A 25,023-nucleotide genomic window follows, 5' to 3' on the forward strand; every position below is an offset into this window, starting at 1 on the left:
GCACACAGCCAAAAATTTTAAAAATAAATTAAAAAAAAAAAAAAAGAAACCAAAACTAATCTTCCCCAAGCACAAAAGGTGTCCCTGGCCATCCCACGTCCAGGGGTAGGATGGGGCGTCCAAGGAGGCCCCAGGGATGGAGGGAAGAAAGCGAAACAGTCCACCCGGCTAGGACGCCAGTCAGAGCCAACCACCAGCAAGGAAACAGCCTGACCCCAGCCTAGCAGGACTCCAGAGGGAGCCTGGACACAGTCTGACCTCCACCTGGCAGCCCTGCTGGCCTCAGCGCTCCTGTTCACAACCAAGCAGCTGCAAATGCAGAGCATTAGAAATCGTGGCCTTTAGTTGCAGTTTCACACCATGAAAAAGCAGCCCCAGCATGAGAAGGACAAGCATGACATTAATGAATGGTTTAAGACGACCAGAGTCACCCTCCAGGCAGAGCCTGCAAGTGCCTCTGGGTGCACGCCCTGCACCTTCACTACTCGGCCCAAGCCTTGGGCTTGGGGTGCCCACTGTAGGAGGGGGGCCCCTGCCTTGCTCCTGGGGAAGGCAAGGGCCAGCAAGGCCACTGCCCGCCCAGCTTCCTGTGGCGGGGGGTGGGGGGCGGGGGGGGGAGCTAGGACCCCTGCTGTGGTCCAGTTTGGGTTAAGATATGAGATAAAAGAACGTGGTGATTGGAAATTCCCTGGCAGTCCAGTGATTAGGACTAGGCGCTTTCACTGCCTGGGGCCTGGGTTTGATCCCTGGTCGGGGAAATCCCAGAACACGGCCAAAAGAAAAAAATGTATATTTATTTCACCTCATTCCTATAACTGACTTATAAGGATGCTCCATGGGACAGGCATTTAAAGAGAAAACAGACTATCTTAAATTCTAAACAGTTTAAAGTGTTGAGAAATTGTTTATAAATGAGGCAACACATCTGAGGGCTCCAACATTTCACATTTAAATTTCACCTAATGAAATTTATTTTTTAATTTGAAACTTTAGTAAGTCTGGTATTAATGTTAAAAACCCAAGTAACTGCAAACAGCCTTTTGGCTACTGCAGCACAACGCCCAGCCAGCCTCAGGGGATCTGGGGGCCCTAAAGCCGCCACTTCAGCTCGTTCCACAGATGTCCCCCCAAAACCCACTGCCTGCCCACGCTTCCTGCCCACCAGGAGCGCCCAGCGGGAAGGGGGCGGGGCCAACCTGCACAGCGTGAAGCGCACGGTGTCCTCATTGTGCGAGGCCACCATCACTGCAGCCCTGGCGTTGTGCTTCAGCTCCTCCAGGACGTAGTTGAGGCACCTGGGGAGGGTGACGCGTGAGTCAGGCCTGCACAGCCCCTGCAGGGCCAGGGGCAGAGGCAGGTGCAAAACAGTAGACGATCCTGGCGTGGAATTAAAAAGCAAACAGGGGCTTCCCTGGTGGCGCAGTGGTTGGGAGTCCGCCTGCCGATGCAGGGGACGCGGGTTCGTGCCCCGGTGCGGGAGGATCCTACGTGCCGCAGAGCAGCTAGGCCCGTGAGCCATGGCCGCTGAGCCCGCGCGTCCGGAGCCTGTGCTCCACAACAGGAGAGGCCACAACAGTGAGAGGCCCGCGTACCACAAAAAAAAAAAAAAAAAAAAAAGCAAACAGGCCTTGTGCCATTTGGGGAGGGCTGCCGGGGTACAGCTTTCATCTTTATCAACCCAGGCAGTTCAGTAAGTAGACTTTTATATTAAAAAAAAGAAAACCTTAATGGTTTTGGAAAAAGTAAAACAAAGGCAGAGGAGGTATTGGTTCTGACCCCCGGGTTGCTCCCACGTTGGACAGGGTCACGTCGGGTCAGCTCCAGCCCCTTCCCGGTTTCTCCTCCCACCCCCCCGGGAAGCTCTGAGGCTCCAGGAGCCAAAGAGGGCAGCGCACCTGTGGTACATGGCGTTGGTGGCCTCATAGGTGGGGTTGATAGGGTCCTCATACCCAATCTCCAGGGCGCGGGCACGTTCCTGGGCCATGTATGCACCACGCACCAGCTTGGCCCCGAAACACCAGCCCTCTCGGCGAGCCAGCTCCACATCCAGGGTGACATTGTCGTAGGTGTCCTGTGGGCCAGAGCCGAAAGTTGAGGATGACCAGGATGGGCCCCCCTCCAGCCTGCGTCCCATAGGGCCTCCCTGGGGCCTGGGTGCCCCCCAGTGTGCAGTCAGCAGGGGCACTGGGGCCAGCAGCTGTGGTGACTTGGGGGCTGTCAGCACCTGCCTGGACCCCACGCACCCACTTCCCCTTGTCCCCGCAGCCCCTACACCCACCCCACCCTGAGTCCTCCAAACACCTGGCTGGTCCCTGAGCGGCCGCCAGAGTTTGTGCTCAAGGGTCCCTGAGGCACACGCACGAGGCTGGGGAGGGGCCCAGAGCCTTCATCAGACCCTTAAAGGGAACCAAGCTAAAAAGGGCGGGAGTAAACAGTCACTCGAAATCTGGCGATTAAGGCACGTTACATGGACTCCAAAAGCTCCTTCAGCACCCTGTCTGGGGTCTGAGGCCCAGGGGACGGGTCCGCTGGCAGCTGGTCCTGGGGGCCTGTCTCCCCACAGCAGACGCTGGGCGCACCTTGAGGTAGCACTGGTACGTGTTGAAGATGAGTGGCCTCTCCACATTGAACCTGCGCTGCATCTCCAGTGTCAGGCGGCTGATGGCCGGCTGGAAGTAGGTCTGCTCGGCATCCACCATCAGCCGCACGCCCACCTCGCTGGCTTTCTGAGGGGCACAGCGGGGAGAGAGGGTCTGTCTGGGGCCCGGGTGACACGGGTGCCCCCCCACCCCGGCACATCCCAGGGTCCTCGACCTTGGCCAGGACGTCCATCCTCTGCAGCATCCTCATCATCTGCCGTTCCTCCTCCTCAGTGAACCGCGACAGCAGAGGCTCCAGCTGTCCTGTCTGAGGGGGCAGCGCAGTCAGGCCACGGCACGGCTCCAGACCTGGGCTCTCGAGGCCAGCGCTCCCCCCACTCCCGTTGGCAGCCTCTCGCCCCTGGTGCAGGGCCTACCGATACCCAGTGCCTGGTACCCGGGACCAGTGGGCCTCATCCCTGCGCCCCCTTCTCCACCTGCCACCCTGTTTGTGCATTAAGGTCAGTGTCCTGTCCAGGGTCCCGCCGGCCACACAGCGTCCCATAACCGCGCTGCCCACCAGCACACCCTTCCTCACAGGGCTGGCTGCCCCAGGTCAAGCCTGCACCCAAGGAGTCGGCTCCCACGGCCTGCACAGGATCCTCACGATGGGTCCCCCTTCTGTTCCTGTGCAAAGTTCAGGAAGTGACCCTTGACCCACCCAATCACCTGGAAAGACTCAGCCCCTAGCAGGCAGAGGACATGGAAGAAGAACTGTGCCTACAGGCAGACTTGGCTGGCCACACATCACAGACTGACATGCAACAGGGGGACGGAGGCATCGGCCCCAGATGGTGGCACTCAGGGCGCTGGGCAGGTCAGCAGTAGGCACCCACCCTGCAGGTCCGTGAAGCACGGGGGACCCTCTGCTCACCCCGCTTGCCCACTAACACTGCCCAGGGCACTCCCGGCGAGGCCTCAGGCACACCCCTCCTGGGCCCTCCATCGCCAGGCTGGAGCTTGTTAAAGGCAGCGTCTGTGCGGTGTTTCCCAAGGCACCTCTGCTGCTTCCTCCCATCCCAGCTCAGTGGTGCGTTCAAGCACGGCCACAAATGCCCGATCACCCTCCCAGGGGCAGGTGGAGTCTCATTTTTCTCCCCCTAACACAGGCCAGTCCCTTTTAACAAACAACAGCGACTCCCTTTTAACAAACAACACTGGGCAGAAGGGACGGCGTGGGTCTCCTGAGGCTCGACTAGAATAGGTAACAGCTTCCGCCTGGCTTGTGGGGACACTCATCCTGGGGACCCAGCGCCACTCTGAGGAAGCACTGGCGGTGTGAGCGGGGACCCTCCGTGACGACCCTGCGAGAACGGTGAGGTGGGGGGCACAGACGTGCACAGCGTCACCTGCATGTTGGGGACCACCAGGTGCCTGGAGAGCTCGGTCCTGCTGTCAATGAGGCTGCCCCAGTCCAGCAGGTCCAGGGTGCTGTGGGAGAAGGTGCGTCAGCACGTGGACACACGGCCTCACCACGGCCCCAAACCAGCCCCCTCCCTGCAGGAGCACCCCCAGACCCAACCCCACAGAACCTGCCTCAGTGCTCAGTTTTGAAAGACTGGTAAAATGTAAACATGGTCCTCTGTTTAAAAAACAGAAACCAAAACATGAATATTCTTACATGAGGGCCGAGACCACCCAGGCCACATCAGGCTCGGGGAAGAGCTGGACACGGGAGACCAGGCAGGAGGGGACGGCACACTGCCGCCAGCCCCCAGCTCCTCACAATGAGGCTTGGGACCCTCCGGGATCTCAGCTGCCCTCACCCTTCACCCGCCTGCCAGATGGGTCCTGGGACGGCTGGGTGTGGCACCCTCACTCCACAGCCCAAATAATTCTGTAAGAAGCCCTAGGGTTCAAGGGGGCCCATGCCCTGGAAGAGGGCGACCAGGATTGGAGGAAGGCGTTGGGGCTAAGCCAGAACCTTGGCTGAACCAGGGCGGCTGCTCCCGAAATCTCAGCCTGGGGGCTACCCTTACCCAGACACGCCAAGGGTCTCCACAGTGAACCAGTTCTCAATCTCCATCCGGGACGCGATGCCCATCTTCACCACACTTTCCTTCAGAAGCAAGAGGGTGTTGGTCCCACTGCCATCTCCCAGGCCTGCTCACGAACATCTCCTGCCCCTGCCTGCTGGCCTGTGATGCTAGGCTGACTTTATTATGCCAGTACTGAGACTGGCTACACTTCTGCCTTGGGTTTCTGCTCCAGAGATAGTCTCTCCCCGCTGCCCACCCCCCCACACCTGCCCATCCCTGCAGGTCCACAGAGCTCGGCTACTGGCAGGGCCAGCCCCGCTCCAAGCCTCCCACCCAGCACATCCTCCATCTCTGCTCAGATTCCCTCCCCACCGACCCAGCAGCTGGGGGCTGGGCAGCAGGCCCTGGGAACCCACCTCGGACACTGCCTGGCCAATGCCTTCTGGGCAGGGCTCCTCCCTGGCCCACCTTCTCACACCCACCACGGAGTGGCGGCCTCACCTGCAGTGCAGCCACCTCCAGCTTCGTGTCCATGGCAGCCAGCCCGGCCTTGCCCTGCTCTGCGGCCATTTGGTGGAAGAACCGTCTCCATTTGGTCAGCACATCTGAGAACTGCAGCTGCGGATGCGGGCCTGAGCTGCCATCCCAGGTGCACATCCAGCCCCCTCCCAGGACCCCCACATAGCCCGAGCCACCCCATGCCACCCATGTGCCTGGCTCCCAGGGCCAAGGCACCAGCACACGAGCTTTCACTTAACGCTCACGGCAGCCCCAAGTTCTTACAAACTCCCTGTGGGTGGAAAGTTTTGACACTTACCAGAAACTGGGGTCTCCCCAGTGCAGTGAGCTTAATGGCTGAGAAGCCATCCTCGCTGGCACCACCTATGAGAAGCCGCAGGAAGAGCCGTCAGTGCTGGGGGGTGTGGGGGGGGGGACCCTGAGCCTGCGCCCGGAATCTGTGCCACTCAAGAGTTAGGACACTTCTTGGGACGTCCTGGTGGCACAGTGGTTAAGAATCCGCCTGCCAGTGCAAGGGATGCAGGTTCAAGCCCTGGTCCGGGAAGATCCCACATGCCGCGGAGCAACTTTGGCCCGTGCGCCAAAACTACTGAGCCTGCACTCTAGAGCCCACAAGCCACAACTACTGAGCCCGTGTGCCACAACTACTGAAGCCCACGCGCCTAGAGCCCGTGCTCCGCAACAATAGAAGCCACTGCAATGAGAAGCCTGCGCACCGCAACGACGAGCAGCCCCTGCTCGCTGCAACTAGAGAAAGCCCGCATGCAGCAACGAAGACCCAACGGAGCCAAAAAGAGAAAAAGAAAAAAAAAAAGAAAAAAAGAGTTAGGATACTTCTCATCCACATATGACAGACTTCAGGAGGCAGGCGGTGGCCGTTCTTCCTATTAGTTACCTACAACACATGGTATTGGGTCTACCTTGCACCTGGGCCCTGAGACCCCCCCAGAGCACGAACAATCCAGCCACCCGATGAGACGGTGCAGTGGCACCAGCGCATCTTTCCTCCCTTGCCCACCAGGCCCAAGCAGGCCCACAGTGGCCATGCTTCCCGGGCAGGCTGCCTGGCCGTCAGAAGCAGCTCTGGTGGCTGCCTGGCAATCTCAGGCCGAGGGGCGTGGCAACAGGAGGGGAGAGCCCACCGAGGACCCAGACGCCTGGGCTGGCTGACCACCCATGGCAGAAGAACAACGACCCTACGCAGCCCGCAAACACCCTACACTTGGCTGCTCCAGATGCCCCACCATGCAGGTGGGAACTGGTGACTCAGCAGGGTTTGAGTTTGCCACGTGGGTCCAGGAATGCAGTGGGCAAAGGAGCTGGTGATGCCTGCTCACTCAATCCCTGCCTGTTTCCTCTCCAATACCCTCGGCACCCGGGGCTGCCCCTAGGGGTTCACCGAACACAGACACGCCCAGCAGAGCACAAGCTGGAGGCAGAAGGCACTCAACCACCACCGCCATGCTCTCCTCTGGCTTCCGGAAGCCCACGACACATATCTTTGCTTCTGTGGGGCCCTCCCCGTCTGTCTGCCCCCAGGCAGAGTGGGCAGGGAACCAAGAAGACGCCCCTGGCACTGGACACTGGGCAGCCGGGTGTCTGCCTGACCGCCCGGGGTGCCCAGCGCTGCTCCTAGGAGGCTGCCTCTGGGCGTTGCTCACTCCCACTCCTTAAAGTGTTCAGAAGGTGTGGGACCTACTAACAGGAGGGCTGCTGGGGACCTGATGGACGCTGAGGGCTCTGTGACCTCGCGGCTTAACTCACCTCCGTAGCAGGTGTTCCCACCCAGAGGCCACGCAGGGAAGAATTCTCTGTTAAAGAGGACGTGGCACCAGCTCCCGGAATGGTGTGGCCCTCGGCAGAGCCAGGGGTCATGTGACAAGAGTCAAGCCCCTGCCTGGGACTGGGGGCCACTTGGCCCGCTGACAGGCCCACATCTGGACACCTGGTACCCAGGAGAGGGGAGGCGCCCTCCTGTAGGCAGCCAGGCTCCTCAGGAAGGGGCTGGACTCAGGTGTGAGCCCAGGTCATCCTCAGGACCGAGGCCACAGAGATGGGAACGGAGCCCTGAGCAAACACTCCAGGCCCGGCCTTGTGTTCCCACACCAGCATCTCCTCGAGTGGAGGTCAGCCCAGGCTGGGCCTGGCGGGTGGCAGGCCAGCGACAAGCAGGACCCCACCTGAAGCCTCGATGCAGCGCAGGAACGTCTCCATGTGGCTGTCACACTTGGCCTCGCTGGCGTAGAAGTAGGTGAGGGTGCTGACAACGCCATCCCTGCGGTCTCCAAATGCCCGGTGGGCCTGGAACTGCTTCTCCCTCTTACTGGTGCCTGGAGAGGTGGGCATCCGGCCTGAGCCACCTCCCCACACCCCCAAGCCCGCATCCCGCCACCAGCGCCGCACTCCAGCTCCAGCCCCATCCCACCCCGAGCCCACGGCCCCCTGCCTGTGCTGCTCCCCAAACCCGCCCATCCTGGCGCCCACTCTTCCTTCTCCTTGGGTCACCCTAGTCATGTGGCAAACCCAGGGCAGGAAGGCAAAGCCCAGACCCACCGAGGGCCGAGTGCACCGGCCCCCCAGGTGGGCCGTAAGGATGTGTCAGCCACTCATAATGACGGCCTGGGTGCCCAGGGACACGGGGAGGAGCCGGGGGTGTGTGCAGGTGGGGAGCGGGCTCGTTCCTGAATGGCTGCCTCCCACTCACCATGGCCGTCCCTCTCCGATGCTGAGGTACAGGACCTGCAGGAGGGAAGAAGAGGGAGAGGGTCGCGGTCACGCCACCTCAGGTACAAGTGACAAACGCGTACCCTTGAGGAGGCACAGGTGGGAGGAAGTAGAGGCTGAGCCCTGACCCTGACCCAGGAGGGCTGAAGAGGAAGGCAGGGTCACCTGGCCAGGTAAGAGTGACTCACGCCACCCCACCCGCCCCCAGCCTCCGGGGTCACCTTCTCTGAGCCTGGCAGCCTACAAGCCCTGCTCCGGAGGAACCTGGGTCTCCCCCTGGGTGAGGCCGCCTCCCTACACTGGGTGAGGAGGAAATAAAGCAATACACAGCCCAGGGTGTGGGTAGGTCCTTGAGGCCGGCTAGCCATGGGGTACTCCTTCCTGTGAGGAAAAGGCGGGGCGCGGGCCAGTCAGGGCTGAGGATGGCGGAGAGAGGGAAACCACCAGCTTCCTTATCCCCAGAGCCAAGGAGCGGGTCCCCTTGCTCTGCCCTCTGCCCACAGCCGGCCCCACCTCCACCCGCACTCCTCAGGGTTATTTTCAAACCAGCAACCACAATTTATTTTTTTAATGCAAACCCTCCCCTGGCCATCATACCTGAATATACCCAGTCCTCATGAGGACAGGACAGAGAGGGCACCTGTAAGGCCCGACGCAGGCCGCCCTGCAGCTGTGGCCCACTGAGGTGGAGGCATGACATGGCACCCACCATCTGCACCAAGGCAGGGGCCTCATCCCGAGGTTGGCAGCTGAGGAAGGCTCGGGCCTGCTCTGTCACCACACAGCCCATAACCTGCAGGTATCCACCTTCTAGGCAGACTGCCCTCCACTGAGGGGACACCACTACCCAGAGGCCCCCAGGGGCCCGGGGCCGTGTGACGGTCCCAATTAGCATTTCTACAGCTGGCCTTCTACCCTCCAAGCCCCAGCCTAGCTCCAAAGGCACAGGGGAGCCAGCCGGCCACACAGCCACGTGATCAGGGGCAGTGGCCTATCCCAGAGCAGACAGCACTTAGCATGGGCGGGGCTGCACTCTTGACCAGGCCCGGTGAGTGGATCACGAGGAGACAAAGATGGCAGTTACCAGGCTGGGGGGAAGGGGAGTGTCGTGTCACCATGAAGAGAAGAGCATGCTCTGTACACACACACACACGTGCAGACACATGTGCACACATGCACACACGTGCAGACACATGCGTGCACATGTAAGTGCACGGGCCAAGATGTGGAGGAGGGAATGGAGTGCCCCCGGGGGCAGGGGGTTAGGAGAGGACCGCAGGAGCGACCCAGGGGCTTGCAGGAGTGGCAGGAAGACCCCAACCATCCCCTCAGCCACCTCCAAGCTCAGCTCTGCATCAGGTAATTTGTTGGCTGGACACCTTTTAGAAAAAAGTGAAAAGTGAGGGGAGACCACGCCGGCCGCCCTCACACCAGCTCTCCCCTAGTGAAACGCAGGAGGCAAGAGAAGAACACAGAAAAGCCTGTGGTACCCCAGGCCCTGGCTCCAGGCAGCACCCAAGACGCTGCGCACACCAGTCCCAAGGAGCGGCCTCCACCCTGGGGACCAAGGCCCAGGCCTCGCCCCCAGCCAGCCCTGGGTTTGCACAGCCAGGACACACACACCTGCTGGCCACACTGTCCCCAGCCATCCTCATCACAACCTCATCACAGCCAATCATTGAGAGGAACCCAGCCCTGCGCCCTCTCCCCACGGCCCTCAGCCTGCTGGGGGGACCCTGCGAGGCTCCTCTCCTAGAGTTAGGTTCCTGGCCTCTGCCTTCTAACAAGTGTTCTGGGAAACACCATCCCACCCCCTCCCTGGATGGCTATTCTCCCTCCTGCGCCTCTGGCCTCCTACCTCCAGCTTCCTAACCTGGGGAAGCCCCACGGACCCCCTCCTCCCAGGGCCACGTCCTCAGGGCACCTGCTGGGCCTCTTGCATGTTCAGACGCCCCCATCTTTTCTGTGCCTCTTATGGTTATGCCTGGGGCAGGGCCCCACCACCTGTGCTCGCTCCCCGCCCCACCCCACTCCACTCCTGTGGCTTTAACTTGGGGCAGTGGCCTCTACATCATTCCCCAGAGCAGGGTCTAGGGGCTCCGCTCCCCACACAGGGGCTCCTGATGGAGAATGTGTGGCATCTCGACGGCGTGGATGTTCGATCAGTGCCTATGAGCCTGGTTCTGCACCCTCAGCCAGGCTCCACGGAGCACACAGGGCTGCCTAGCAGCAGTCCTGCCACTGGCATCGGACGGCGGCCACCAAATTAGGACAGGAAGGGACTGCCGTTCACGTCCCAAAGCCCACAAAGCAGGGCTCCTGCAAGACAAGGGGCACCAACAGCAGAGTGGCCCAGGGTCACAGGTTCCAGTGCCCATGGTAGGGCGAAGCTGGCCCTCCTCCCAGTGCTCCCCTGCAGGGCAGGGAGGAAGCCAGGCGGATCTCCCTGGGAAGGAAGTCTTTTCATACCAGAGAGAAAATCCCACTGTGAAACCACCAGCCCTCACCCAGACCCAGCGGGGATACAGCCCATTAGTTATTCAACAGGCAGCCTCAGTGCAGGCTGCAGCCCCAGCCCACAGCCCCCCTAGGAACACCGGGGCGCTGAGCTGGAGAACCCTGCCTTCAAGACAGCAAATCACAAGGCAGGGGCTTGGCTCCCCAGGCCAATCCACCAGCAGCTCAGCTCGGACATTCCGTTCCCAGGGCAGGAGCCTCATGTGACGCCTTCCCCTCCCCTCCGTGCCCCTCCCCTCCCCTTCCCTCCCCAGGCCAGAGCAAACACCAGAGCTTGAGACAGGGCAGGTTACTCAGCAAGCCTCCCAAGCCTCACACGGTCAGGCGCGGCTGCTGTCAGGACTTAGAGGCCCAGATGCCAGTGAAGGGTGGAGGGGTGCAGGCACCAGCCCAGGAACTGGGCGTTTTGCAAAGAAAGGGCTGGTTCTGCCTGGATCTCCCATGAGGCTCCTACTTCAGGAAGCAGAGGGTGAAATGGTCCTCAAGTTCTGTCCTATGGCCCAGGAGGGTGGGTCGGGGGATGCCCATCTGTCCCCATACTCACTGCCCAGAGAACGGGCCCTGCAGCCAGTTGGTGACCTCGGCAGGAGCCGCTGGGCTCGCCTGCCACACGTGTGCTCCTGGCAGCACATTCCCTTTTCCTCGGACCCCCAGGCAGTCTCCACACCCACCAGGTGGGGCCCACCTGCTAATCAGGAAATCATCTCAGGGGCCAGGCAAGGGTGGGACAGTGGGACCTGCCCAGTAGGTCAGAATCCCCAGAAGAGATGCTGCAGGAGAGCAGGAAGCCAGAGCACCTCCAACACCAGTGTCAGCAATCCTATTTTGTAAACTGCTGGGTAGCACCCAGCGGCCACCACTGAGTCACGGACACTCAATTCTGCCCCTGTAGGGTGAGAGCACTTTGAATTTCACATAATTTTCACGTGTCACAAAACATTACTCTTGCTTTGTTTCAACCATTTAAAAATACAACAATGATTCTTAGCTTGCAGACTGTACAAAACCAGGCTGATCGGGCAGGGGACCAGAGTCTGCTGACCCCATCCTCGCCCCTCCTCCAGCTTCGGCACACAAGGCCTCGGTGGAAGCCCAGAGCTGTCATCCTCACGGGGCAAGAACACAACCCCAGGCAGACCCAGGAGGGCTGCCGTTAGTCAGGTGGACAGAGCTCTCCCAGCCAGGCCCAGCCCAGCCCCGGTGTGCTGGGGCTGCCAGCAGGTGCCACGTGGGCCTTACTCCATCTCCTCGCGTTCGGCCTCCTCGGGGGTCAGGTCCTCCTCCACACCATAGTCCAGGATAGAGCCCACGCCGAAGGCCCTGTTGTGCTGGATCAGGGGCCGGATGGACTCCTGGTCCTCACCAGCCACAAACTGCCCGTAGAAGGTCATCTTCATCAGCCTGTCGAACAACCTTTGCCCCAGAAGTCTCCTGGCAAGACGGAGCAACTGAAAGGTAAAGGGCAGCGGCTATCCTGGGCCACCTGGCCTCCCACGTCCCCAGAAGGACACTCCTGCTCCCCCGCCCGCCCGTCACAAAGCCTTGACGTGCTCTCCCCAGGGCCAAACTCGGCTCATGGCCTTGGTTTTACGGTGACACCACCCGAAGCAGACTGCTTCTCTGCTCACAGTGACTGTCCATGCCCCACTCCTCATGCAGCGTGGCCGGTCCTAGGCGCTGCTCTTGCCTCCCTGCCCTCACGCTCATGGGTGACCCCAGTGGCACATGGCAGTCGCCTGACTACCACTCGGTGGATAAAGAAGTGAACGGCAGCTCTCTCTGGGAACAGCAGTGGGCGTGTTCATAACATTCTCTGTATCCACACCTCTGCAGGTTATGCTGGGGAAGAGGGGGATTTGGTGTGAGTTTCTAGAAGGTGAGAACCCAGATTTTTCAATGTTTTGTTCACTGCTTATTCCAAGTCCCTAAAACAGTGCCTGGCAAGGGGCCGGCCCTCCATTGGGTGCTGAACGGATGAACACACAAAACTCTGAGTGAGTATGAGTTCTGCCGGAGAAAGCATAGGCTAAAAGTGAGCCAGGTAACCACCCACAAAGGTCTGGGAGATGACCATCCACCCGGGACCAGCGGGGACTCAGCACACTCATCCAGGCCGCAGCAGGCCGGCAGCCCGAGAGTACGTCCCCCAGGGGAAGACAGCCTCCCAAACGACTCAGCTTTCTCCTCCAATCATATCTCGCCACACCCCAAATTTCTGCCATCATTCAAATGTCCCAAGCAACTGCCTCCTGCCCGACACAATTTTAGGGTGAACAAAACAGATGACAGGGCTCCCATCCTAGTGGCAAGGAGACCCAGAAGGAAGGAGGGGCAAGGTACCTCCATGGAATTCAGAATGGGGGTGAGGGAGTGCCGGCCAGGGCAAGGGCGGGAGGTGTTTGCTAACTTAGATCCAGGGTGCAGGGCTTGCCTGGCTAGGAGGTGACGCGGTGCTCCTGCACTGGGGACAGTGGTGGGAAGGAATGAGGTCAAGGAGGGGCAGGGGGATGACCACTGGGAGGACACACCCACCATCTGTCTGGGAATTCCCGTGTGTCTACTATCCCCGGCTCCAGCTCCAAGGCAGGAACAGTCTAAGGTTTCTCAAACCCAGTGAATAACAGAACCCCACTTTTTTGTGAGGAACATCTCTTGGGATCAGGGTCTCAGGGAGCAATCTCTAGTCTAACCAAAAGCATGAGTCAGTCACACACCTTCATCCACAAACCAGTCCCAAACAGCCCAAGCCTCTCAAAGGCCGACACACCTGAACCGTGGCTGGCACCCAGACGGAAATTCTTAAGGAGCCATGCGGCAACACGAGGGAGGGTGAAGGTTTCCAGGCCATCACCTGTCTGTGCCGTGTCTGATTTTATTGCATCTCATCATTTTTATAAAGAAGAAGAGAAATGGAAAGTGGAAGTGTCAACCCGGGAGACGGGCAGGCCTCCTCCACCTCACAAGAGCCCTAGCCAGCAGTCACGAGTCTGTGGGTCAGAGCACCCTAGCAGGAGGAAAAGCCAGGTCTTGGATATATCAAAGTTCACCCCAGAGGGAGGCGAGGCAGAAACAGGGACCTGAAAACCAGCATTCAGCTCTGGAAAAACCCGGACATCATACACGTCAATTCTGAGGACTGTCAGAAACACAGTGTGTGTGGAAGTGGGCCAACTGTCTACTCCAGGGCTGGCAAACTTTCCCGCCCAGGAACACGTGGTAAATAATTTAGGCTGTGCGGGCCACCCAGTTTCTGTCATAACTACCCAACTAGCATGAAAACAGCTCCAGCCAATGTTCATAGAAGGAGCAGGAGCAAGGCTGATGCTGAGATGTGGTCCAGGGGTCATGGGCTGGTGACCTCCCGCTCCCCTCCTGTTCCCCTATTGTCAGAGGGAACAACAGTGAAGGCCACCCAGGTAACCTGAGCTGGTCACCGACCCTCTCACCCTGGCAAAGGGGAGGCCAGCCTGTCACAGAGGGCTATGGAAGCACATGGTGCAGGGCTGGCAGTTTTAAGCCAACTCCAGAGCAAAACAGCCCCTTTAAAACCATCCTGGCATCAGGCGTGCCCTGGGGTGCCACTACCTGAGAGCCCCACCTCTTCCCCAGGTAGGAACATCCTTCGTGGATTTAGAAACTTGCACCAGTAACACAAACACCGTAAAAGACTCAAAGACATGTCTGCAGAGCGAGGACAGGTAAAGCCGGTTCTCTCCCCTCCCTGACTGCCCCTTCCCCCACATTCTCCTGCACTGGCTCACACCCAAGCACAGAGGCTTTCATCATGGAAGACCTTACTTTTCTAAACCCTTCTCAAAAAGGCCTGCCTTCGGGCAAGTGCAGGCCCCCACTGGGTCCTGAGCCAATGCCACAGCTCAAACTGGGCTCCTGCAGGCTGACACTCCCTGGGGCATGAGCTGCACAGACCTGCACTGGCTCAGCAGGAGGAATTTTTGCTGCAGGCCAGAGCACAAGAAGGACCAGGTTCTGGTGAGCGGCCCACTACTCTGAAGTCTGGCCTCTGCCCCGTCTCCTCCAGCACCAGGCACCAAGGCCACTGTCACCAGTGGGACCACCAGCAATGATGACAGGGGGAACAGGTCCCACGGAAGGCAGGCAGAGCACACCACACAGTTACCGGGCTCCTTAAGGATGTCCCCAGGGCACAGGTAGAACACGAGGGGAGCGTGGGAGAAGCCTCCTTGCTCCTCCAGGCACCCACAGCACAGTCACAGTGCACTGGCACTTGCCCCAGGCAGGCACCCAAGGGACGGTGGAGCTGACATGTCCCTCCCATTGCTGCCCATAGTACCCAAGGACCCACAGCTCTGCTGGCTTCTCTGCTGGTTTTGAACCTAGCCCCTTCAGAGCCACCCAACTCTAACTCTGCCCTCATCACCCACCCACCTTTGGTGTCCTCACCTTCATGTATGCCCAAGGTGTGGCTTGGTGCTCCTCCTGGGTCCAGTCTCCCTAGCCTCTGCCCGGAGCTAAGGTGCGCTCAGCACAGTCTCACTGAGAAGTCCACACCACCTGCTTGAAGCGCCTTCAGGACCCTCAGCACCAACTGGACCCTTGCTTTTAAACTGTTCCCAGGATCACCTTGACCAAGAGCGGCTAAGACACTTCTGCTTTTCACTTCCCCAAAGCCCTCACACTTTTCAATGTAACTGTGTTAAAGTTTCAAAAGTCGGAAATTTGAGCAGCAAGCGTCCCATTCTCCCTCAACATTGTTCAGAGTGACCATGTCTGGGGATCCCCTGGGTCACAGCGTCCAAGAACTCCGGGGTCCCAGGCTATGAGCCGCTCAGTACGGCCAGGCTTCCCTTTGGGCAACATAGACGACACTCAATTTTAAATTTCGGGTGAACACTGTGTATTACTGCAAGCAGCATATAGCTTAATATTTAAACTAATCTTTGTTTTTAGCTTCCAGTAACTGACACGTAGTAAAATTCACGGGCCCGAAAGGGCGTGCAGGATACACCTTCCTTCCTGACTTCCCGGCCACAGGCGATGCTCCAGAGGCCCCGCTTTCCACTTTGAAACTTCATAACGGCTCCCAGGACCGGCGAAGGCCCGCGGGGCCCTGGTCGCACCCCACCCCCAGCGTCCCCGAGCCCCAGCACACCTGCTCGTGGCGCGCCAGCAGCGCGGGCGAGGCGCAAAGGCGCAGCACCAAAAGGCTGCGCGCCAGCTCCCAGCTGCGCCGGCTCCGGTATGCCTCCTGCGTGTTGCCGAAGTCCACAGCGGGCACTGGCGGCCGCGCGTCTTCGGCCGCCCCGCGCCCCCGCACGGCTTCCAGGCCCGCGGCGTGCTGCTCGCGGGTCGCCGGCGCTGTAGACAGCGGGGCTCGGCGGGAGAGGGCGGAGCGTAGTACAGGGAAGGCTCGCCTAAAACTCATGGCTGTTGTGCACGTGCCCCTGGGCTGATTAAGTACGCGCCGCCAGCCCCGCCCCGCGCTCGGCCCCGCCTTTTCCCGAGAGGCCCTGCCCCGCGCTTGGCCCCGCCCTCGGTCGCGCCCCACCGCACCCCGAGCTCGAGCCTCGCCCTCTCCCCCGGAGGTTCCGACCCGCGAGTTCCTGAAAAGCGTGGGTCCCCTGGAAGGCCCCGCCCACCGAGCGGCGCCACGTGCGCCTGAACCCCGCCTTCTCAGCTAGTGGCCGCCCCCCCCAACCCCGAGGAGACCCCGCCTACTTGGCTGACCACCCTAGCTCCGCCTGCTCCGCTGGAGGCCCCACCCTCCCCGCCCCCCGCACACCTGTACACCTGGGCGCCTCCCTGGGCGTTGAGCTGCAGGAACTCACAGCTGAGGCAGGGGCTGCGGAGAATCCGGGAAGGCCGAGCTCGATGCTGCTCCTTTCGTGTAAAGGGGCTTTGGGAAGCCCTCCGTCCTCTCCCCTTCCACCGGCCTCCCTTCACTCCTAAGGACCTTCAGGGCCTTCCCACCCTCTGTCCCTCTGCCTTGGATTCCCTTCCTTCCAATATCATGCTAGGCCTGCTGTCCCAGCCCCAGATTTCACCTCCTGGGAGGAGCATGTCTTGACCACCCTCCCCATCACTTCCCCTCCCCACACCTGCATCTCCTCAGGATGTTCCTGCACACCCACGGGTGCTGGGTCTGACTGTGTGTGGCAGCCTCACGCCATACTTTGCCCACCTGTTTCACCTGGTTCTCTGGGTGCTGCACGCATCTTGGTGCATTGGACACCCTGACCTGTTTGGCACTTGGGACTGAATAATTGTGCGTTGAAGGATGTTTATCAGCATCCCAGTCTTCTACCTGCCAGATGGCAGTAGCACCCCTCCCCCAGACCTTGCTCATGTCTCCTGGGGTATACCATCACCACGCCCTATATTGAGGGAGGCTTCTTGACATTGTCATGGGCCTCTTGCCCCCCTGCCCCCTATTGGAGTTGAAGAGAAAAAGGGAGAGACACAGGGGGCAGGTGAGTCAAGGCCCAGGGACAGGAACTTGGGGGTCCCTCCAGCAGCTCAGAAACTTAGCTCCCCAAGAGTAGGCCAGCCTTGACAGCTGGCCATGGCCACCAGACTCTCCCATTTTCCTGTCATGGATAAACTTCCCTCCTCCTGAAAACCCTTCAGGGACTCCCCGCTGCCATCTGGACAAGGCTGCTGGTTCAGCCTGGCTCATCGGGCCCTCAGTGGCCAGGCCCCGCCTACACCCACCTTACCTCTCACCGTGCTAGTCAATCTGCTGGCCCCTCCTCTGAGCACACTGCTCGCTGCTCTGGGGCACCTGTCCCTCCCCTTGCACCCCAGCCCCCACCCTCCTCCTCCTCCTCAGGGTCGGCTTGGTGGGCACATTCCCAGCTGGGCACCAGCTTGACCACAGCTCCCTCTTCTTGCACTTGACTCCCAGCCACCTGCTGTGTCCCTCCCCAACTGCCTCTTGATGTGTCTTTATTGAATGAAGAAAGGAAGGAACACATTCGATGTGGGAAGTTCGATGCCAAGCTCTAGGCTGGTGACTGGGTTGGAGACGTCCTCCAGGCCCCGCCCTGAATCCTGAGTCGCCCTGGACCACACCCAGCCCTTGCCTAGCACCCTGGCTCCTGCTTTACAGGCAGACACCCTGTTGGTGCCATGTCTCTCCTCTGCTGGGCACACAAAGCTGGCCTGGGTTGCGTTCCCCCAAGAGCGTCTGCACCTGGTTACCAGGATTGGACCCAGGTTCCCAGCCCTCAGCATCATGTGTCAGGACAAAGTGCAGTTCTGTGGGCACCTGGTGACGCACACGCCAATCGGTGTTGGTACTTGGTCCCAGCTGACACACAGCGCTGGAGCTGACCCTAACCCCAACCCTTCCCACCAGCAGCCAGTACTGCGCTTGGCCCATCTTCAGGATAATCTTGTTGATCTCATCTGCCCCTGCCAGTGATCTCCCTCTAATGCACTCGTATAAGGGGCCAGGGTGGGGGGTACCACAGCAGCCCCAGCTGTGCCACGGCTCACTGCACTGATAGTGAAGAATGCTGGTAATCATCCACGTCACACACACTTTTGGCAAAATGATTGTGCATGTGAAATGCCAGGTCAGCTTGTGGGCTGACCTTCCCACGCACCTGTCCTCCGACATCTCCAGCCCTGCTCTGACTCAGGGAATAGAGGGTGGAGTCTAAGCCAAAACACAGCTGACAAGGTCAAGGCAAGGTCCAGGCAAATCTCACAGACCAAGCAGCACAGTCGTGGTCAGTGCTGAGCCCAGGCTGGTACCGCACTCCAGCCAGGGACAGTCCCCAGGGGCATGTTCAGCCCTGCCTCCTGTGTGGGAGGTCACACTGGGTTCCTTGCCTCACATCAGCGCTGGATTCCTGTCCTCCAGCTCAGGAGACTGAGACAGATCTGAGAAGGCCAGACCTCTGGGGTCTTTGCCATGTGGCAGTCACCTGCTGGTCACACCTGGATGACGGCGAGTCAGCAAGGGCTCCGAGGAGGAAGCAGCTGAGCGGCAGACACGAGTGGACGGGTCTGTCCCACTCAGTGGACTGACCCATCTCAGAACAGTCACTGACCCACTTTTGCCACAGTCGTGTGGCCCGGTTCTTCCCAGAGAGCACACCCTCTGAGTTCCCCCTGCACCTCGTCTCCTACGGATACCCGGTAAAATGTTTGTTTTCACCTCATTGGTGAGCATGACATTGGAACTCTGTCAAAGTTATTATTTTGCCATGGGCCGTATTTCCTGAAATATTTGTCTGCCCGAATCGTGGCTCCCTGTCAGAACACATTCTAATTTATTACAGTTTGCTGCTTGCTCTATACCCATTTTCACTGATATATTTGCTCTGTCTACACACAGAGGAATTCATTCACATTTGTTTAATTTGGGGATTGTCTTCCTGTTATCAGCCTGCACCAAACACAGGCCAGTATTTGCCCCCCCGGAGCGTAAATTCCCTCATGGGCACATCATCCCCTTATCCACTCCCTGCCAGTGTTCATAGACTCTGCCCGAGCTCTGTTTAACTCTGTGATCTTAGTCATTGTTTTTCAGAGCTAGTAAAATATGATTGCATTCCCTGACATTAAGGTTGTCTGCTCGATCGCAGAACACGCTGCTGTGTTTACGTGGATGCCATCACTCTTCACCACACAGGCCGCTTTGTCTGGTGACTTTCAATACATGTGAGGAAAGGCATTCAGATTTCCCCCCCAATTCTTTCTCTGTAAAATCAAAGTGTCCTCTGTGTGCTGACAAGCGTGGCTGTCACAACCTTCCCCCTCGGGAGCTATGATTGCTGACCCGGTTTATGCAGGAGAAACTGAGGCCCAGAGGGGAGGAACAACCTGCCCAGGGCCCACTACAGGATTGGAAGCCTGGGTCACTGTCCCCAGAGCCTTCTTCCACCTTTTCTGGTTGTCAGGCGTGCACTAGGTCTGCGGAGCACACGACCCCCGGCGACGCACGTGGCCGGCACCAGGCTGGGGACCTGCAGGCAGGAATGTGGGGACCCCGGCCTGGGCTCAGGCCTTGAAAAGGGGCCAAGCCCAAGGGACCCGCAGCCCCTGGTGACAGAAGGGAGGGCACGACAGCAGAGTCGAGGCTAAATAAGCCTGTGCATCTGAGGTTAGTGGAGTGGAATCCTGCCCACGAAGAGGGCAGTTGGCTGGGGGCTCCAGACGCCTTTAACGGGACGGAGCAGGCACATGTCATGTGAAGGCCAGAATGACACAACAACAGGAACAGCAGCCCACGGCAACCCAGTTCAGGTTGTGTCCTGGGCACACCCACACCTGGAGTGCAGGGACTGCAGAGGGAGGCCGCAGACTGTGGCTCTGGGCCAGAGAGAGTTTGGGACCGCTTCCATGGGGAGATGAGAACAACAGTAATCGCCCCCAGGGGTGACTGCCAACAATCAATGGGCACCGAAGGCGTTTAGCACGAGCCCTGGCACCCACCAAACTCCTGACAAACCAGAGCTCTGCTCTCGCCAGCTGCGCGGGGCACCTGAGAGGTGCGGGGAAGCCTCAGGAGACCAGGTTTCCCACAGGCTGGAAGGGGGCCCCAGGGGACCGCAGGACTTGACAATGAGCAGGTTGCAGGCAAGGATCCCGTGTGGAAGCGGATACCCTGCTGGCATCTGTCCTGGGGACACAGACATGGCAGTCCCCTCACACAGAGCTTCCTGCATGATGGTTGTTCCCTCGGGGGGCGGTGGCAGGTCACCAGGGCCCTGGACATTGAGGATGGCCAACGGGTCCTGGGCCAAATCTCAGAAGCAAGGCCATCCTGGGAAGCTGTGACTTTGGTCCTCCTGCCCACAGCCCTCCCTGGGTGACCCACACACACCCTGTGAGTCTGGGTGGGATGTGAGAGACATGTCACCCATGGTCCTCTGCAGGCAACTAGAAGCCAGGACTCTTGGTGACACTGGGCCAGCCATACCCTCTCTGCTCCAGCCTGGTGATGGTGGCACCCCAGCCCAGGTGGAAACCTCCCCGGGGAGCAGGAGCCAGCTGCCCCATGTGGCTCCTTTGGGGCATCCACCTGGCTTCTCCCTGAGGCCATGGGGCATGATGCAGGGTGATGCCTGTGGTCTCTGCACGTGCCACGGGCCCAGCAGGGCCTCCCGGGAGAGTGCTGTGGGACAGACACAGTCACTCGTTCCTTTACACACCTGTCTACTTTGAGCTTTTTAATCCTGACAAGCAGGTGTGACTTCTGTAATTAAAAAAAATATTTTTCAAGTGTGTAAATAATAGCCATAGAAAGAAAAGGCAAAGCAGGGGCTCTGGCTGAAGTCCCAGATGTTCGTGAGGAGCTGGCTCAAGGCAGGGTTACACGACCGGCCTTTCATGCCTTTGGACACAGGTGGAAATGGCCCTGGCCCTGCCAGGTGCCTTGCACACGTGGGACTTGCACAGCTCCCTGTCCCTGGCGGTGTCTCTCCCAAGGTGGGAGGCCCTGGTATGCAGGGATGAGCTTGTCCAGAGTCCCCAGGGCTTGGCCTGGCTACGTGTGCCAACCCGGCCACCAGCAATGGCCTCAGCGCTGGCCATGCTTCCTGGGCACCCATGCAATGACTGGTTGGCTTCCTGGAGGAGGTGATAGCTGAGTTGGAACAAGGAGGACCCTGGATTGGTAAGGGAGAGCTGGGGGCTTCAGGGGGTCACAGTGAGACTTGGCCCGAGATGCGGAGGCTTGCAGTCCTCCTCTACCAGCTGGATGCACCCTGAGCATCCTCCAGCCTGCGGGGCTCCTGGGGTCGGCTTGTAGCCTTTGCTTCTGACTTCTGACCCTTCACCACGGGTGCCCCAACGCCCCTTTGTCTGCCTTCAGCAGTACTGGGATGAGCCCCCGCCACCAGCTCCCATCAGTCCCAGCTCCCGAACTAGTGCCAAACCACAGCCTCTCCTGGGGGTCTCGGCATGGGGGGAGGTCGGGGGTTCCCTGCCCTGCCCCTCCCCCAACAGTAGCTACATCAGAACTTGCACCGGGGTCCCCAAGATGGGTTCCCTTCGGTAGGGGTCGGGGACAGATGGGGGCTTCACAAAGCATGACTGAGGGCCCCAGTTCCTCCTGCTGCCCCAGCACCTCTCGGGGACTTCAGGCCTCCTGCAGAGCCATCTCCTTGGGCTGCATGGAGGCATTTCGGCCCAAGGTCTTGCTGGGGGTTGCTTGGCGGCAGGGGCAGGGCCGGCCTGGCACACTGGGTCCTGGATGAGGTCTTGGGCTAGGATTTCTCACAGAGCCCCCTGATAAAGAAGGTTTGGGACATCCTTAAATGTCACCACAGGGGTTGAAGGGCTGGGAGCACCTTGGGGCATCCACATGATGATAAATGAGTGTCCTCTGTGTGTTGGCCACAGTGACACATGTCCCTAGTACACGGGGGTGAGGAAGGCCTGCACAGGTGAGGCTGCGTGCCCACAAAGGTCGCAGAAGGGGGTGGGAGTGGGGCAAGAACAGGTGAGTCGAGGAGGCCAAGACTCAGTGACTCTTGTCTTTTACAGTAATGTTTTTGTATCAACTGCTCTTTTATAAAGAGTTGCCATCATTCTTTTCCAAAGTTATAACGTCGTAAAATAACGTTACAGTTTACTTTGTAACGTGTAATAATCAGGGCCAGTCAGAGACGGAGACGAGGCCCCCAGGCTGACCCCTCACCAGTGTCCTTCACCCAGTCCAGGCTTGCCAGGACTTTTTGGAGATTGGTTCAGCTGGTGTGGCTGGAGCTGGCCTAGGGCGTCTCTGGATCGCTGTTCAAGGCCCTCGGCTTCTCTCCAGATCCGCCCCAGTGCGTGGTCAGCAGTTCTGCTCCAGCTGGGCCAAGAGCCCGACCACCCCCAGGGGGATATCCAGGGCCCAGGTGGACGGGCTCCCGGAGTGCTGTTCACCTGGCCGCCCCTTCCCCGGGTTCCCATGGGAAGTGGAAAGGCACAGGGACCTGTGGAGCCAGGGTGGATCTGGCGCCCCCAGCCCTACCCCCAACCCTGTCCCCATTCCGCCCCCACCCCCATCCCTGCAGCTGTGAATAGTCCCTCAGCCCAACATTGATTTTCCTTCCTTGCTCCGGCCACACTTTGAAGTTGGTACGAGCTGTACCTCCAGGTGCTCAGCGATGCTGACCTTGGCCTCCCTGCCCCTCAGCAGAGCATGCTGACCTTGGCCTGCCCCTCAGCAGAGCACGCTGCTTTGTGCATCCTGCCGTCCTCCTGGTGAGGCAAGGCACGGACGACCCGGCCCCCTGGCAGTCCACGTTGGACCCCGTATTGCAGAGAGCAGCGCAGACGGGCCTCCCCCTCCTCTGATTAATGTTTAAACACACGTGTGGGGGAATGTGGTGCGGGGCAGGGGGCCAAGGGGGAGAAGAGCTGTGTCCTCTGTCCACTCAGATGCTGCTGCCTGCTGAGGCTGAAGGGGAAGCAGGAGGCCATGGGCATTGGGGGTTACATGCCTTCTCTGGGGGCTGAGCCTGGGGAACGAGGGTGCCCACCCCAGGCGAGCCCCAGCAAGTTCCCTGAGGGCCAGGGGTGGGTCTGGAAGGACTAGGTTGGGCGGCCTGGGGCAGAGCAGACTGTGGGGCACAGTGGGAAGGCCCCACCTCCAGGCCATAAGGACATCAGCCAGGCGGGCCTGGTGAGGACAGGGCCCAGAGGTGCAGGGTGGCTGGTGAGAAATGCAGCACACAGGGCTTCCCTGGTGGCACAGTGGTTAAAACTCTGCCTGCCGATGCAGGGAACACGGGTTCTAGCCCCAGTCCGGGAAGATCCCACATGCCACGGAGCAACTAAGCCCATGTGCCACAGCTACTGAGCCTGTGCTCTAGAGCCCGCGAGCCTAGAGCCTGTGCTCCACAACAAGAGAAGCCACCGCAATGAGAAGCCCATGCACTGCAACAAAGAGTAAGTAGCCCCTGCTTGCCGCAACCAGAGAAAAGCCTGCGTGCAGCAATGAAGAGCCAACGCAGCCAAGAATACATAAATAAATAAATAAATAAAAATAGAAAGAAATGCAACCCCCCCACACACAAACACACACACACATAAACGATACTAAAACAGAGCCCTGTGGGTCCGCTGGGTCCCAGTGCAGCCCCACTTCTGCCTTAGCTGCCCTGCCAGGTTCCTGGAGCCTCTCTCTGGACCACCTGACCTTACCCTTAGCCTCTCAGAGAACTTCATGTGCTTTGAACACTGCCTGATGTTTTGAAAAAGCTGGTTTCCTTTCTGATTATAGAGCTAGCCTGTGCTTTCTGTAGACATCTTGATAAACACATGGAAGGTCAACAGACAGAACAGCACTGTCTGAGACCCCAAACCCAGGGCTGGAAGCCAGGGCTGAAATTCAGGCGTGTCTCTCTCCAATCTCTTCTTTGCAGGTGTGACACGTGTGCACACGTGCACCTGTACCCGAGGCACACTGGCCCCACCCCACGCATGTGTTCATGTGTGCACACCCACCCTCCCTTCTAGAACTTCCTGTCCCGCAGGGCTCGGGGCTCCCGTGCTCCCGGTGCTCTCAGAGTGTCCGTGTCCACACAGGGGCCTGCCACGTGGTGCCTCAGGACGAGTTCTCTAGGCGCCCAACGGCCCTGCACCAGCTCACAGCAGCTCAGTGGGTGTAGAGGCCCCACAGAAGCCGAGAGACACCTTCAGCTCTGTCCCCCCAGCAGCCTGCGAGGGCGGGTGGACTCAGGAGCAGCAGCACTGAGGGCACGAGACTTGTCACCCCCACCCCCCGAAGAGCAGGGCAGGTTCTGAGTGATGTCCCGGGGGAACGGAACCTCGGGGCGCTGAAGGAAGGGGTGTGTGTAGGGGGAGGCCCCGGGGCACTGAGGGCTCTTAGCAAACGGAATCGGCCCTGAGCCCTTCACAGCCCCCGGTGATCACAGGTGAAGACCTGGCCTCAGCTCAGCCCTGGGCTGGGCACAGGGTCAGCACCAAAGTCACTGTCCATCCAGAACAGTCCACTGGCCTGTTTTAACCACGTATCAAACTCCATTAGGATTGATGGAATTCATTACCTGTGTACAGAGCTCTGGGGCACACAGAGGAAGGTCTGCCATAAAGAGCGTCTGGGTGGTGAGCGCCCTCTGGGAGGGGCTGGGGGAGTCAGGCCATGTTCAGGGTGATGTTGGGGGCAGAAGGGGTGGATCCCCTGCCCTTAGCCTCTCATTAGATCTCCCACCAAGGGCCCAGATGGGGAGCCACAGTGCCAGGTGCTTGGGGTGGGGCTTCCGGTCCTCCTCCTGGTGGCAGGGCACCTGTCAAGCTGGCCCCTGCTGTCCTGAGACCTTGGGTGGCAGCCCAGCCTTTCTGAGCCCTTTCCTCTCGAGCCACTGTGGGACAGTGGTGGCGGACCCCAGGCTGTCCCATGGAGTCCCCCAGGACCTCCTGCCCCAGATGACGCTGGGCACAGGGGTCGGCACAGGCTCCCAGCCCCCTCAGACCTCAGCAAGTCAACCCCGTGCCCGCCCCTGGCACCGCCTGGCCTGGTCTCTTGGGGTCCATGCCCTTGGGGGTGTTGGGGAGCTGAGGGGCTAGGCCCGCAGTGACAGAGCTGGCCAGCAGAGGGCAGCAGAGGGCCATGGAGCCCCCTCTATAGAGCACCCCGCTCCCCCAAGGGGCCTTATCCCGCCTCTAAGACACCCAGACCCTGACCCTCATCTGCAGAGGGA

The 25,023-nt window shown here is 59.8% G+C and overlaps 1 protein-coding gene across 3 annotated transcripts in view; it reads right to left on the bottom strand.

The window, feature by feature from the left end:
- The window catches only part of PRODH (proline dehydrogenase 1), a 23,418-nt gene extending 7,621 nt beyond the window's left edge, over positions 1 to 15,797 (bottom strand). For all 3 annotated transcript variants that reach the window (XM_049697766.1, XM_004275984.3, XM_049697765.1), the window contains exons 1-12: positions 15,510 to 15,797; positions 11,618 to 11,826; positions 7,842 to 7,876; positions 7,318 to 7,467; positions 5,436 to 5,500; positions 5,120 to 5,236; positions 4,619 to 4,698; positions 3,989 to 4,070; positions 2,815 to 2,907; positions 2,580 to 2,726; positions 1,896 to 2,071; positions 1,197 to 1,295 (exon numbers count right to left, since the gene is read on the bottom strand). In XM_049697766.1, coding sequence (XP_049553723.1) covers positions 1,197 to 1,295; positions 1,896 to 2,071; positions 2,580 to 2,726; positions 2,815 to 2,907; positions 3,989 to 4,070; positions 4,619 to 4,698; positions 5,120 to 5,236; positions 5,436 to 5,500; positions 7,318 to 7,467; positions 7,842 to 7,876; positions 11,618 to 11,826; positions 15,510 to 15,782 — 1,526 coding nt within the window. In that variant the 5' untranslated portion in view covers positions 15,783 to 15,797. The remainder of the gene's footprint in view (positions 1 to 1,196; positions 1,296 to 1,895; positions 2,072 to 2,579; positions 2,727 to 2,814; positions 2,908 to 3,988; positions 4,071 to 4,618; positions 4,699 to 5,119; positions 5,237 to 5,435; positions 5,501 to 7,317; positions 7,468 to 7,841; positions 7,877 to 11,617; positions 11,827 to 15,509) is intronic.
- Positions 15,798 to 25,023: the final 9,226 nt, after the last annotated feature.

The sequence above is a fragment of the Orcinus orca genome, chromosome 15 (genome assembly GCF_937001465.1).
Source record: "Orcinus orca chromosome 15, mOrcOrc1.1, whole genome shotgun sequence".
NCBI lineage: Eukaryota > Metazoa > Chordata > Mammalia > Artiodactyla > Delphinidae > Orcinus > Orcinus orca.